Genomic DNA, 15,183 nt, shown 5'->3' on the forward strand with positions numbered 1-15,183 from the left:
AGATGACATGGCACCCCAAACCATCACTGACTGTGGAAACTTTGCACTGGACTTCAAGCAACGTGGATGAAGTGCCTCTCTTCTTTTCCTCCAGACTCTGGGACCTTGATTTCCAAAGGAAATGCAAAATTTACTTTCATCAGAGAACATGACTTTGGACCACTCACCAGCAGTCCAGTCCTGTTTCTCTTTAGCCCAGGCAAGACGCTTCTGACGCTGTCTGTGGTTCAAGAGTGGCTTGACACAAGGAATGCGACAGCAGAAACCCATGTCTTTCATACGTCTGTGTGTGGTGGTTCTTGAAGCACTCACTCCAGCTGCAGTCCACTCTTTGTGAATCTCCCCCACATTTTTGAATGGGTTTTGTTTCACAATCCTCTCCAGGGTGCGGTTATCTCTCTTGCTTGTACACTTTTTTCGACCACATCTTTTCCTTCCCTTCGCCTCTCTATTAATGTGCTTGGACACTGAGCTCTGTGAACAGCCAGCCTCTTTAGCGATGACCTTTTGTGTCTTGCCCTCCTTGTGCAAGGTGTCGATGGTCGTCTTTTGGACAACTGTCAAGTCAGCAGTCTTCCCCATGATTGTGTAGCCTATAGAACTAGACTGAAAGACCATTTAAAGGCTTTTGCAGGTGGTTTGAGTTAATTAGCTGATTAGAGTGTGGCACCAGGGGCCATCAATTTTGAACCTTTTCACAATATTCTAATTTTCTGATATGATGAATTTGAGATTTTCATTTGTTGTCATTTGTAATCATCAAAATTAAACAAAATAAACATCTGAAATATATGAGTTTGTATGTAATGTATGAATATAATATACAAGTTTCACTTTTTAAATGGAATTACTGAAATCAATCTACTTTTTCATGATATTCTAATTTTATGACCAGCACCTGTAGATTTATACCATATAAGAAGGAGATCCTGAATGCAAGCAGCAGAAATGACTGTTTTTACTAGAATGACAAACTGATATGGTGAGGAACTCTGCTTGGAAATCAGAAGAAGGTTTTTAAATAGTTTTGAAAAAATGTTTATTTGCAGTCTAGTCTTAAGAGATCTGGCTGAGAAGTCCAATTTACAGGAGACCATGATGTGGGCCCAGAACTGACCGGAACTACTGTATTTCCAAGAAGCAGAAGAGAACAGATGGAAAATAAGAGCCTATCAAACTCTCAGATAAAAGCAATGTACCTAAATACAATAAACTAGTTTTAACAAGAAAAATTGTGCAAGCTAGCTTAAAAATAGCTTTTATTTATTCTGTTGCCTTACGTCCATGCTCAACAAACCTTGAAAAGTTTCGTGTTTTTCGCCCGAGAAGTCCTGAGCACCAAAGGATCTTTGTATTATCAGGATTTGTACAGACCTGAACATTTTTTAAGAATTGAAATAATTTCTTTCGAAACAGTAAAATATCAGGAAAGCTTTAAGTCTCTGCACTCAAAGTTTGACGTCTTTGATGTTCTGGACTACAACCGGTGGAAAAATGACTTTAAATCGAAAGTGACTGGGAAGAAGGACCACGTTTGCACAGTAGGTTGCAAAGTCCTAACTTGCAACCTGCAGCTGTAGGTTAACTTAAGATCACATCGTGTTCTTGGCAGTAAAATTCAGCTGCATTAAATTATTTTCCTGAAGGCCAATGTTTATAATATTTAATGCAATTAGTCTTTTATTTAAAGTGAAAGACGAAAAACATCCTGAATGAAGTGCATATCAAATCAAAAGCATCAAACAGGGTGTGGGAGAGAGAGAGGTGGGGAAAACGGAGAAAGAAATAGGGGAAAACAGAGGGGGGGAGGTAAAGAGGGGCTGGTTTGGGGCCAGCTACCACAGGGTGCATGTGTGTGTGTGCATGTTGTGTGTGTGTGACTTTGGAGGGCACAGTGGGGAGGTTTGAGGGGGCATGGAGGAAGGGATCAGAGCTTTGGGGCCAGCTCCACAGGGAACAGGGATGATGGGGAGAGAATGGAGGGAAGCTGTGGGGGAAGGGTGGAAGAGGGTGAAAGGAAGGGATGTGGTCAGTTTGGAGTTTGAGAACTCAGCAGGGGGGGGAGGGACGGAGGCAGGAAGACACTGTAGGCTCTGAGAACAAGGGGCGAGAGGGGAGGATTGGAGAGGTGTGCAAAAATACAGGAAGGGGGGTAAGGTAGGAGCAAGATGAAGAAGATGGAGAAAGAGAAGAAAAAAATGAGAGACGTCCCAGATGGCAGCAGGAGGGTTGTTGGCAGGGGTGCAGGAATCCAAGGCAATGGCCTGTTCCTCATTATCCAAACACCCCCCACATGTACACACATATGAAGGGGGGGCCCCACATGGCCCCACAACGATTCTATCCTGACCCATCTACACAAAAAAGAATACTTAAAACAAACTGATGAATATAGATCTATGAGGACAGAAAAAACATCTTTACGTCCAGAAAGCACTTCCATCGCTGAGAGATGAGCCCCTGCAGGACCACTGCGAGTTAACCATTCAATATGCACTTTTATTCATGTGCTGTGTTCATGGAAGATGGGATTTTAGAGTCATCAACAAAACATCAACGAGAACGTGAAACTTCTGTTATGATGCTTCATCATTAGTTCATTTTTTTATTTTCTTTAGTCCAACTGCTTTTAATGTTCTTTCTTGTTTCTGCATTTTTTTTATTATATATATTTTTTTTCTTCTACTTGCTCTGATTCTGTTTTGTTTTCCTATATTTTAATCTTTTAAAGCACTTTGCATAGTCTTTTTACTGAATTGTGCTATACAAATAAATTTGCCTTGCCTTGCCTTGCCTCAGGGTTCAAGAGCAAAAAAACAAACAAAAAAAGGCAGATGAGAGATTAGCTTTTTTGAAACATCAGTTAAAGAGGCAAAAAGTTTACTTCAGGGCTGTACTTTTGCTATTTTCCAGTAGGTGGGGATGATGTGCGCTGAAGCCTTTTCATTTTTTATATCATTGCCCCAAAATAAGAGCTATTTCTCATTAGAAATCTCCTTGAAGTTTCTGCTTGGTCAGCTTTTACAGATACAGGAAACTGTGAATCTCCTCTGAAAGATAAACATTACATGGATTTTCTTTTTCACGTTGATAGATAACATCGTTTATTGTATTAGGATAAGGTTTAATTGGTTTGCTTACAATTAATTTGACTCTGGTTCCACTTTGGTCTTAGTAAAGATATTTAACCATACATGTGTCAACATTTTTTAATAAATATATATACATATATACAGATAATGGTATACGCAAATATATATATACATCTATATGATGTTCTTTTAAAGACATGGTATTGGTGTGGGGACTCTGAAGCATAAAGACTATTGTCATTATGAGACCACAGTAATATTTCCTCTGACTGTTCATCAGAGAGAAAACCTGAGGGAAGAAATTGTCTCTGTGGCACCTTGCTTTTAGCATTGACCTGAAGGTAAAAATCTAAACAGTTTGTGTCCAGGATGCTTGGGGTCTGCAGAGATGCTAGCTGCTCTTTTATCCAACCTAGTTCTCCAACCAGGTCTGCAGGTCTTGTTGTTTCATGTAGATGGACCTAAGAACTGGAAGTGAGGTTACGTGGTAGTGCAGGGAGATGTTCTGCGGAAATCCACCACCATCTCCATGGTCCATAGGTTAAGCTCTAGGTGATCCTGATGTCCAGGATCAGACCAGTGTCATGCAAACTTCCGGAGTTTAAGAGACGGGATGGATGAGGTGCAATCACTTGTGAACATAGAGAAAGAGTGGAGATAAAACACATCCTATGGGGGCACCATTTTATGTTATTCATGCTCTATTGTATGATTTTTTGTATTTCAAATATGTTTAAAAAAATCAACATTTATTATTATTTCTAACCTTTTTTTAGGTGTAAGTATATAAAAAAGTTTTCTTTATTGGACACATTTGTAGACAGGTCTGTGGATTTATCTGATGTGACTCAGATGTTTTAACAATATGAAATATTTAGGCCTTCATATCTAAACGTGTTACCCCTAAAATTTTTTGTGTTTTTTTTTTGTTTGTTTGTTTTTATATTTCATAGTAAGTAAGTTCTGGTTAGACATCTGATTTACAGAATAAAATAGTAAGTTTCCCTAATTTTCCCCTTTGGAATCCATATTTGAAAGATTCTGTTCTCTGATTTTTGTACACCACCAACATTTTACCAAGTTTATTTCCTGTATCTTAAATGTGCAAAAGTGTAAATCATCTGTTTGCAAAAACCTCAAACGTCTTTCTTTTAAACATCTCAAAGTAAACAAAAAACAAATTGCAACAGCATCTACTTTTCGCTTCAAAAGAAGAAACGGACAAATAATGCTTTTCTTTTGGCTTGAAAGGTATCTAAACAAAGCGGCCGATCATGATAATAATCCAAATATAAATGAGCGAGTATATGAGCCAGCTGGTTGTTGAATAAAGACAGAAAAAATAATCCAAGATGATTTATTCATTAAAATGTAAATGTAGATTTCTATAACTTGAAATGTAAATATTGGATCAATACAAGTAAACACAGTGAGAAAAAGCCTTCGGCTGATTGAATTCTAATGAAGCAAAAATCAAACACTTTGCACTGGACGATGGAGCTAAACTTCACACACAAATATTTACTCACTGCCAGATCCACTCACAGTCACACAAGGACAGAGAGGATGAAGGAAGTTGCATTTTTAATGGAGTGTTTCTTTTCCTCGGAGCAAAGTAGGGCTGAATACAAGAGGGTTAGCTGGTGCCAACACACTCACATTCACTTCCCGGTGTCCTTTGGCAAATTCTTCTTTTTCACTCTTGCATTAAGTAAGTAGAAAAGGGAAGAGAGTCAAAGTAGGAGGGGAAGGAGGAAGAAGAGGGGGAGGAAGGGAAGAAAAAGAAAAACGTCCCCGCAGAGTCTTTCTGCCTTCCTGGAGTGAGCGCGGGGCCCTGCAGCGCCGCCTGTGTAATTTCCAGTGGCAGTGAATACAGGTATTAATAAAAGCCCCATGGGTAGGAGCACACAATATAACCCTACATTTTCAGGCATTATGAAAGGACGCCCCCAGGGGTCCTTGGTCTCAAATTTCTGAGATGCAGGCATGGTTTAAAAAAAAAAAAAAAAAAAGGCCTCGGCGGAGAACCCGGCAATAGAAATCTGCTGAATTCAAAGCATTTCCAGAGTCCTGGTGGGAGCCATTACTCCCACCGGAGAGGGGGGAAGTTTTTTTTTTTTTTTTCACCTCTTCTTCTTTTTTTTTTTTTTTTTTACCAAACATGTGTTGCTGACATGTTGACAGATTGCTCAGTGAGGTGTTTAGGTGCATGCACAAGGCACGTCTGCTGAGACACCAGCTCCCCTCCCTCCCTCCTTTCGTTTTCTTGCCGGTTCCCAAGTTCCATCCGTCCCTCCCTCCGACTGCAAACCTCTCAGCGCGCCCAAAACTGCTCCCATCCATATTTCATAAAGGAGAAAGTAGGCTGAAAAAGAGAGAGACAGAGAGAGGATGGAAAGAGTTTAGAGGAGAGGTGGGGAAGGGGGGGGAGAAAAGGGAAAAAGGGAAGATAAAGAGAGACAAAGCGGGATCAAGGGAGGGGAACAGGAGGAGGAGAGGACAGATAAAGAGAAATAGAGCGATGTAGAGACTGGGAGAACTCTGCAGTGAAAAATGAACCCTGTGATGAAAAATGACTTCTCTGTGGCACCCCCTACACCCACCCACCCCTTCCCCCCCTCCTCCTCCTCTTCTTCTTCTCCTCAGGTGCCGGGCTCCTGCTTTCTCCCTGGAAAACCTGAGCAGCAGCCAGCTGTGTCTGTGTGTGTCTGTGCATACGCTGTGCACTTGTATGTATGCCAGGAGCTCAGCGTTGGAATCTTTGGGCCACCCCCGGGCACAGGGGGGGGGCCCGCACGGCCACGGAAGGGGGGGAGGGTGAACAGCAGGGGGAAAACGAACAACTGAAACAACCGAGCTGGAGAATCCTGGTTAGAGAAGGAGCGCACGAGTCGCTCAGTAATTCTGGTTCAGATTACATCCCTCCATCCTCTCTGCTAGAAAGTGATCTGTGGTTTTAATAAGAGTCTTGGCCTCACAGGACTCAGCTGCTTTCCTGATGACAGACGCAGTGAGGTATGTGTGTGTGAGTGTGTGTGTGTGTGTGTGTTTCTGCGGGTTGCAACAGACGGTTAGAGCTCTGCAGAGGGAGGACGTCCCAAAGGAGGAAAAACCAGTCACCCAAAGGCCCCTGTCTCCTCCTTCCGCTCCCTTTACCCATCTTTTACCTTCTCTCTGCTTTTCTTTTTTCTTTGTCTCCTTATAAAAAAGTGAGACGGGAAAACTGTGACTGGATACAAGAGGAAGAGCACAAAAAACGGTTAAAGAGGGTGCATGCATGGTATTCCTGCCTTTTCCGGTACATGTGGACCCCTTCCCACCAGCTAGCTGGGTTAATGACAAGCTATTTGTCACTGATATCGACAGTTTCTGCCCATCATCTTGACGGACAGCTCCCTCGTTTATTTGCTTACCCCGTCATCTTTAACAACCTTCTCACACTGCGCTTTAGCACTAAGTGTGTTGAATTTCTACAAGAAAACTGTCAAATGAAGAGCTTTTAAATCAGTTTCAATATCCAAACAATTCACATTGACCCAACCTTGGAAAATTGTAGCAGTTGGGGAAGCGTTTCAGCATTCCCTAATGGGATACGTGTGTGTTTTTATGTGTGCTTGGCCAGAGAATGTTCTCCATTTGATCTGCAGGAGGTTTTTCTCCGCTCCTCCTCTCCTCAGGGAGCCTTTGCTCCACATTCTGACTCCTACTGAGACCCATCAACACTCCCTCGACTCACGCTCTTGGCCTGCCTCTCCTCACATATCCAGGGCTCACACACGATACACACCCTGCCAGGACTAAAAGGGGGCAGACACACAACACAAATTACAGTCTAAGCAGAACCCAGAGTTCAAGTGAGCCAACTTCATGTAAAAACATCGGCAACATTTTCGCTGAAGCAACTGAAAGATAGAGCAGTTTGCTAGAAACACTCATAGCACAGGAACAGCGCGGCTCACCATCCAGGAGGCCATTTTTTAGGGGGCGGAGTAAGAGAACAAAGGCTATGTCAACAGCAAAACTAATTTAAGGTGGCTTTACGACATAAAAAGTCTTTTGAGCTTTTTGTGTTTTTTTTTCTTCATTAATCAATGCTTTCTTTGTTTATCTTCATTCATGTTAATTAGTCTCTCTTTCGCCGTCTACCCACGTTTGTTCTGACCAAGCTGGTTTATAGCATCTTCTGAATTACTCACCTGCTTTCATAATCATTTTCCACTTGCCCCTCAGTAAATACAATTATTGGTCCCTATAAAAGCCACTACTTTGGTTTCTTGACTTGTTCTTTTGTTGTTCTCCATTATTTACTTTTTTAATTCATTAAAGTTTTCCTTTAACTCAGCCACTCTGGACATTGGTCCTTTAAAAGCTTGCAAACATGACAATCATGGTACAGATTCTTGTCAAAAAGCTGCCAATCAAAAAACCGTGAAAGACTCCAGAAATTGAAGAAAACTACTTATTATAATTCTTTAAGGTAGCAGGAAAATCTGGCTGACTTAAAGGAATTATACAGAGGAAGCCTCCCTGCATAGAAACACTGAGTCTGTCCTGTTAGTGAGCTGACGCTCAAGGCAAATATTAAAATTAGCTTCTTGCTGACAAAGGTCCAACATGAAGTCAGCTTTTCTACTTTTCTCAAGTTCCGGGGATGAATCTCCACATTAAGAGGACGGAGTTTCCATATCTTAGTGGCGACAGGATGAAGTGGGAGGCTGATGAATAGGCTGGGGCTTCGTCTTCAGTAATGAGGGCAATGCACCAATCTGACATGGTAAGAGGGGCTGAGCCAAAAAGGAAAGCTCTTGATTTATCATCTCCAACCTACACCTGTAGCCAGGAGATATGGGTCATGACTAAAAGAAAAAGATTCTGGGTAAAACCTGCTGACATGAACTTTGTCAGTGCGGTGCCTTGCCTCTGCCTTAAAGCTAAACAGAACAGCTCTATCATCCCGGGGAGGCTTTAAGTAAAGCCACTGCTCCTTTACATTGGAATGATTTGGTTTAGGTGATTCTTCTCCTTGGCATGCCTTCTGAATGTCCACTTTAAATCCAACTAAACTGAGATCTGCTCACACCGAGATCTCATTGGGGAACTCTAAGAAAAAGCAGGACGGAATCACACAATGCTACCTCCATAAACCCATGGAAGATAGGCAGACAAAAATGTAAGGATGGAAGCTGAGGCCTTTAGCGTACATTTTCCGGTTTTATTCCAGTCATAAAGAGTTTTCAATGAACACACAATTATGACCTTTGAGCCCTGCAGTTACACTAATTCATCCAGAGTAACTGTACAGTGAAGATAACCAACATAACAAATTGTTTTATGTCTGATTAAAACAGTACGACAGTTGTTTACGTCTAATTAAAGCCAACAGAATATAATAAATGGCTCACAGGGAGTGAATGCGGGGTCACACATCCTGAATAATTGATCTATAATTCAAACCCAGCCGTCACACGGCGGCTTAAAGCTGGAGCCGTACAGAATAACAACAACGCTGCGGAGACAGAAACATGTAATCCTTATCCCTCGCACACACAGCCGGTGAAGCTATCACACTTGTGCACATTAACGCAGCGCTCCATTAAGCAGACGTGTGGAGTCTGTGGGTATGTGCGTGTTTGAGTGCTCGCACTCATCATTGATCTGCAGCCACTGCTTGTGTGTCTGCGTGTGTTTGTCCAATTTCCACTCAAATTAATGGAGCCTCTTTACAGGCCTTCCGCTGGAGTGGGTTCTGAATTACTTGGTGCTTCATGCTCGCACCTGGGACCCATTCAGTGTTACAGCATGCAGCGGCTAGCTGCTAACCTGGGACCCATTTTTACTACCACAGTGTAGTTAGCGTCACAGATACCAGCTGAACACTGCGGCTAACGAACAGCGCTCTTCAACCGCCACTTGGGAATGGCATCAGTTCTGTTTTAAAACTGATTTACTGTAAGTCTGAGAACATTTACGCAGAAAGTCAGAACAATAATTACAAAATTCAAACATTTTTTGCCAGTTTTACAGAGAAATTTTGCAAACGTCTCATTTTCCATTCTTACCTTGTGGTTTTGCATTTAGTAAAAGTAGAAATGAGCATTGAAAATGAACACCGTATGCATCTTATTAATGTTCCAGATTCCAGATATTTCTAGCAATGTTAAAAGATCTTATAATAAACATGTTTAAAGTTTGTTTCCTGATTCTTTAAATTCACCAATATAACTAAAAGTTTGTTGAAAGGTTTAGAGAACGATAAACAGAAAAACAAAAAGCAGTGTTTCTGTTTTTTAAAAGTTGAAAAAACGATTTCTCTGAAAAAAAGTTCAGTTAATAAATGAATAAAAATTTCATTTAGAAAATGTAATTTAAATAAAATCAAATAAAATGAATATGATTTTATTGAAGTAGGGAGTCGTTTGTTTGTTTTTTTCTTCTATAGAATAAATAAAGCTGCTAAGAACAGGTGGATGATTTCCAATTACCAGTCAGAGTTTAGGAGTAAAGCTATGGGGATAAAGAAAAGCTCTGAATCAAACGGAGATCAGCTCTAGAGATAAAATATCTGCTCAAGGAATAAAGAAAAGAGAAGCCTTCTTCAAAGCTGCTTTTCAAAACAAACCTTTGCACTGAGCTCAAACCCTGTGTGATGCCCAATCAATTTCATAGAATAACTAGTAAGTTATATTTACAGTAATTATCTCCTCTAAAGTCAATTCTTCACCAGTTTCTCTGGTCTGAATCTGACAGTAAAATGAGTTATCTGGGTGGGCTCTAACATCTTACTACAGTGGTAACTGACTGAGGTTGTTTTATAACCAAATCAGCCACAGTATCATGACCACTGAAGGGCAGTGTTGGCTTGGTCAGAGCAAACGCAGCTAAACCAATGTCCTAGGTGCACAGATGCATGTAATGAGTGTGGGTTGGACATATCTAATATTAACCCCTTAGCTGCTGGAGACCTACCGTACCAAAGCTGACCTCCACCCAAAGACATCTAGAAGAAGCGGAAACTGTAGAACTGGGCTATATACGTGAAGAAGAAGGTGGTCTGATCTCATGGATAAATCAGGTGCTCAAAGACTATTTATATTTATTTTTTTCAGCGTTTTTTTGTCATTACATTGTCACAAGTACAAAGCAATGAAATTAACTCTCTGCATTTAACCCATCCCCTTAGGGAGCAGTGGGCTGCCACTGTGCAGCACCCAGGGAGCAGTGTTATGCTTAGGGTCTTTGCTCAGGGAGCCAGAGTGGCAGTCTGTGGGAGTGGGGCTCGAACTTACAACCTCAGGATTCCAAGCTCTATGCCCTAACCAGTAGGCCGCTACTCCCCCGTTTATGGAAGGTCTTCAAGAGCATGAAAAACAGTGTGAGAAACTGGCCTTTGGCTTCCAGGTTCATCAGATCTCAGTTATATCCTGAACATTGTAGAGTACAGTAATAGAGAAAAAGTTGTTTTAAGGACAAACAAACTAAGAGAGCCATTAAGGTCTGTGATGGGGCAATCAGCGCATTCACTGTCCCCAACCTCCATTCAGGATGATCTTCCTGGGGAAAGGATTCAGATCTGCACAGTAAGAGTTATTCAGATGAAACTGTTCACCTCCCTGGTTTAGTTTAGGCTTTTCTTCCTTCATCTTATTGAACCACCTGTTTTAGTCAAAAATGTGCGTTGTCGTTTTCGGGTGATCATTCCTTGTCCTGGAGATGTAAACTAACCACAGATTCTCGACCAGAGGAGATGTTTGTTTAATGTTGGCCTATGTGTTTCATAGCTGCTGCTTAGAGTTAGTGTGTAAAAAATAAGAGAGGGTTGTTGGATTTAAAATGCACCAGAATATCGTGCTTACAAAACACCCTTCTTAGTTTCTGGAACATTCTTTTAGTGGACTGATATGAGTAAATTGATCCATTTTGTTTTTCAAACCCTAACTTGCAGCTAACATCATAGCATGTTTTTTTTTTTTTTTTTTTTTTTTTTAACAAGATTGCCCCATCTGCATGTTCTCATCAAGATAGCTGAAGTCTACGGATTTGCTTTCTGTTCAGGGACAAAATTCTAACTAAATCAAAGCACAGAATGCATGAACACATTAACTCTCTCATGCATATCCAGACTGGCGTGTGTTTATCCCCGGAAGGCCGCTAGTTTCTCGTGATTTTCCAAGCGTTTGTGTGCATCTTTGTCCCAATGCTCTGACTTCCAGGATCCTCCAGAGAATTAAAAGAGGATTCTTCATTGTGTCCAATCCCATCTAGCCCTCTCCCCAATAATCACCAGAGCCGTATCATCCCACCACCACAATCCGTTCACATGTTTTAGCATGTGCACAATGACCGAGCGACACAAATATGAAAACAAATACACAAAAAGCTTGCAACGAAGTGTGAGCAGATTCTGCAGAGCTGTGGGATTACGCTTCAATCTAAGTTGCTCTTCCTCGGGGGAAAAACATGGTTTATCATTTCATTTCTCCTGCGCTCCCTCTCAGTCACAGCCCCCTCCCTTGGATTTCTCGCTCAGCAACATGTAGCCCTACATAGACTCCTCTGCTGAAATCACAGGCCACATCCTGTGCTCTGACAGCAGCCCTGTGTGCGGCTCGCTGAGCGGGTGTCTCTGAGTGTGACACGGTGGAGGCAACTGGAGCTGTATTTACTTACAGGCTGGGAGCAAACATGAAAAATAGAAAACGTTAAAAAAAAGCAACAAGACCTTACGAAAAATCTAATCTTGAACCTAGCTAGTGAAAGATTATTGAACTTTGCTTGCATGTGGGTATTGATCAGAATAGGTCGGTACAACTTCTACTTAATCTTTTGAGTTTTAAGCTTATCAAGACAGAATCATAAACTTTAAGCTAATCATGAAATTCAAGCAGCCTGTGGAAAACCATCTAAAAACTGGCTTACTTATAGTCAGACATTCTATTTTTCAACCAACAATCAGTTTGTTTACCTGATCCGGACTTGAATGTCTGGTCCAACCGCCTCCATCTCTGCCATCCTCTAATCTAATATATGGTTAGATGTTTATATTTCATTAATATGTTTGTACTTTTTTGGCACCACATGCTTTAATTTGAAAGTCGGTAGAAAGAAAGAAGGTACCGGTAGATAGAGGAGGACCCGCAGCAAAGGTCTGCAGGCCAGGAAGAGAACCTTGCCAGTCCAACATCCTGTTACATTTTTTTCCCTTTGGTCATATTTGATCAAATGTCTGATAACTGTTTTTAGCTTCTTTTTTTGCATATTTACAGTTTATTGCATATAAATATCTGATGTTTTATTTAGCTGCTTTTTTTTCTCTGCTCAGCTACTCCAGATTGAATTTAGCCTTTTGGTTAAATCTAGAGCACCTACAGTATAGCAATGCTCTTAAACTACACAGACCGTATGAAACACATTAAATCATTTCTAACAACCTTTTTCTGTTGGAACAGTAAAATGTAAAGTAAGCAAAGTAAGTAAGTTTTTATATCAAAGGCCTGACTTTGCTATTTAAAAAAATGAATATGTCTGCCTTACCCAAGGCCTGAACTGAAAGTCCCAAAACCAACCCCAGCCCAAACAAGAAAACTTAACCATTTGGGCACCAGGTTTTTGGTCCCCATAAGGATATAGGTCCCCATGACATGACAGTGTAAACAGATTACAGTCCCTATACTGTGCTAAAAACGAGTCCACACACACACACACATCTTACAGAGGCAGACAGAGTCTGTGTGGGCTTATGACGGTAGCGTTCGGATTAATCTGGAGGAACCAGATGCCCCTGTCGCGTTCCTTTCAGCCGCCCCATTAATTACACCAGTACCAACAGCAGCCTTTGTGTGGGTCCCAGTGGAACGTGTGGATATTACTGATTATAGCTAAAGGTATGCAGAAAGGAAACTTCAGGCTGGTGATTCAATATGAAGCCACCCGAGTGTTTGAAGACCCTGCAGCCTGTTTAATCACAGATCTGCTTCACAGCTTCCATAGTAAGAAAAAATAACTTAAAAAGATGAAACCAAAACCAGGATCGGACTAAACGTCTCACCGGCTGGGCAGTGGTTGGTTCTGTGCTCGGTGAGCTCTGCCAGGCAGTCGAAGTCCTGCTGACAGTTATCGCAGGTGAAGATGGACTCATCATCCAGGTCGTCATCGTCGCGCTCCTCCTGCTCCCCATCTTCGCCCCCCTGGCCTTCTTTTAGCTCCAGCTCTCTGTTAGGCGCAGGAACGTCTGAGGATGAACAAAATAACGTTACTTTATTATAACAGACCTTATGGTTTTGCTTCATGTTTACTTTTTCATAAGACCCAGCTGAACAAACTGGATGTTTCAGAGTATTTAACTAAAGATCACCCCCTCACTGCTAAATATTCCCCATCCGAGTCGCCACTTTAGCCTCCAACACTGTGTGTGAATGTGTGTGTTCTGGTAGCAGTCGAGAGTGTGAGAGGACACCAGCGGAGGGCTGCGGCGGCCCAATCCTCACCGCTCCATTGTGTCTCCATTTTCACACCTTATTATCACATTATAAATGCTGGGGATCCAACAGGACTGACACTGAAGACACTGGGCTCAGGAGAGGGGAAGGGCAGGAAGAGAGAGGAAAGGAAAGGCAACCAAGGAAAGGATGTAAGAAACCAAAAAAAGGAAAGTACAGAAGCTTTGAGATGGGGAGAAGGAAAAAGAAGAGGAAAAATGGACTGATGAAAGGTGAAAAATCAGAAGTAAAAAGAAAAATAAAATACACCAAATGAAATTTTAAAAAGAAAGGAAAAGGCAAGCTTTTTGTTACTTTTCTGTAGAAGCAACAAAAACAAATCAAATGGGAATGAAAAACACCAGCAATGTGCAAAGACAAGAAAAGGAAAAAAAAAACAGAATGAAACTATGCAGAAAAAGGGAAAGGAAAAAAGAAACCCTTTGATTGGACTTGAGAACTACCACAAGAGCAGTGAAAATGCTGCTTTAAATGACTTAATGTAAAAAAATATATATATATAGACAGGACTTGGATATGCAGGAGACCTTTAAAGGACATTTTACTTGTCAAGCATTACGAAAGCAAAGATAAAACAAATAGCCTAGGAGATTATTGATTTCCATTGTTTTAATCATTGGTTCTAGCAATAATCCACTTTTTTCATCTCTTCTATAAACCCAGTTTCTATTTGGTTTATCGTTCAGCCATGCTTTCCTAGACAGGGTAAAAGTCTTTTTTACATCATAAAAAATAATCCTTCATTCAATTATTTTTCTATATTTATGATGCAGACAGTAAATATAGGAAAAAGCCTAACCTAAGGAGTAAAAGAGACAAAGTGGGACAGAAGAGGGATTCACCTCTTGATTTATTGTGGGCAGAGGTATGCTGGGACGAAGGGATTGCTGGAGGTGGGGAACGAGGGATTGGGGTGATGAGGTGCTAGATGCTGCCGCAGGAGAGGAGGATAGTGATGGAGGGAAAGAAGGAGGGATGAGGAAGAAGAGAAGGAGGGTGTTGGCCATCTGTCCAGTGGTGAGAGTGCCGTCTGGTCAGGGAGACCGAGAAGCCCCTCGTGTTCATACACACTCCTGTATATGAGCGTGCACATACTCACACACAGATATTTTTCAAATAAACTCAAATGTTGTGGAGATTAAATTAAGATTTGAAGCTGAATGATCAGTTTGTCTGTGATTTCTTCATTTAGCCATCTGTGAGAGCCAAATAAAATGTCTTTTAAAAAAAAGAGGGCTTTTCTCTCTCCAATTTTTATTGGAAATTATTACATGCAAAAATAGATACAAACTGAGTGTGCACACACCACGTGCACGTTCTCCCTAGGGTGTCCTGATGCCAGAGGTGAGGGCAGCGCCAGCTCCAACGCATGCCAACACAACCTGCTGTCATAGCAACAGAGGAAAGAGACAGATGAAACCTCTCCATCTTGCACTCCAGCGTACCAGTCTCTCCTTCTCGCCTCTATACTGCTTAAAAAAATACTCATCCCTTTATTTGGACTCCAGCCCCCAGAAACACTGTGCACATGGATAAATCCAGACACGGATGTGAGAACAGAGGGCTCTCTCAGCTGGGAGAGTTTCTATCTGTGC

At 41.5% G+C, this 15,183-nt stretch overlaps 1 protein-coding gene across 6 annotated transcripts in view; it reads right to left on the reverse strand.

Moving 5' to 3' along the window:
• znf423 (zinc finger protein 423) overlaps window positions 1–15,183 on the reverse strand; it is a 165,878-nt gene that overhangs the window by 112,064 nt on the left and 38,631 nt on the right. For all 6 annotated transcript variants that reach the window (XM_038294000.1, XM_038293999.1, XM_038293998.1 and 3 more), the window contains exon 3: window positions 13,138–13,320. In XM_038294000.1, coding sequence (XP_038149928.1) covers window positions 13,138–13,320 — 183 coding nt within the window. The remainder of the gene's footprint in view (window positions 1–13,137; window positions 13,321–15,183) is intronic.

Source organism: Cyprinodon tularosa, unplaced genomic scaffold (genome assembly GCF_016077235.1).
Source record: "Cyprinodon tularosa strain WSP-4 unplaced genomic scaffold, ASM1607723v1 ctg332, whole genome shotgun sequence".
NCBI classification, from domain to species: Eukaryota; Metazoa; Chordata; class Actinopteri; order Cyprinodontiformes; family Cyprinodontidae; genus Cyprinodon; species Cyprinodon tularosa.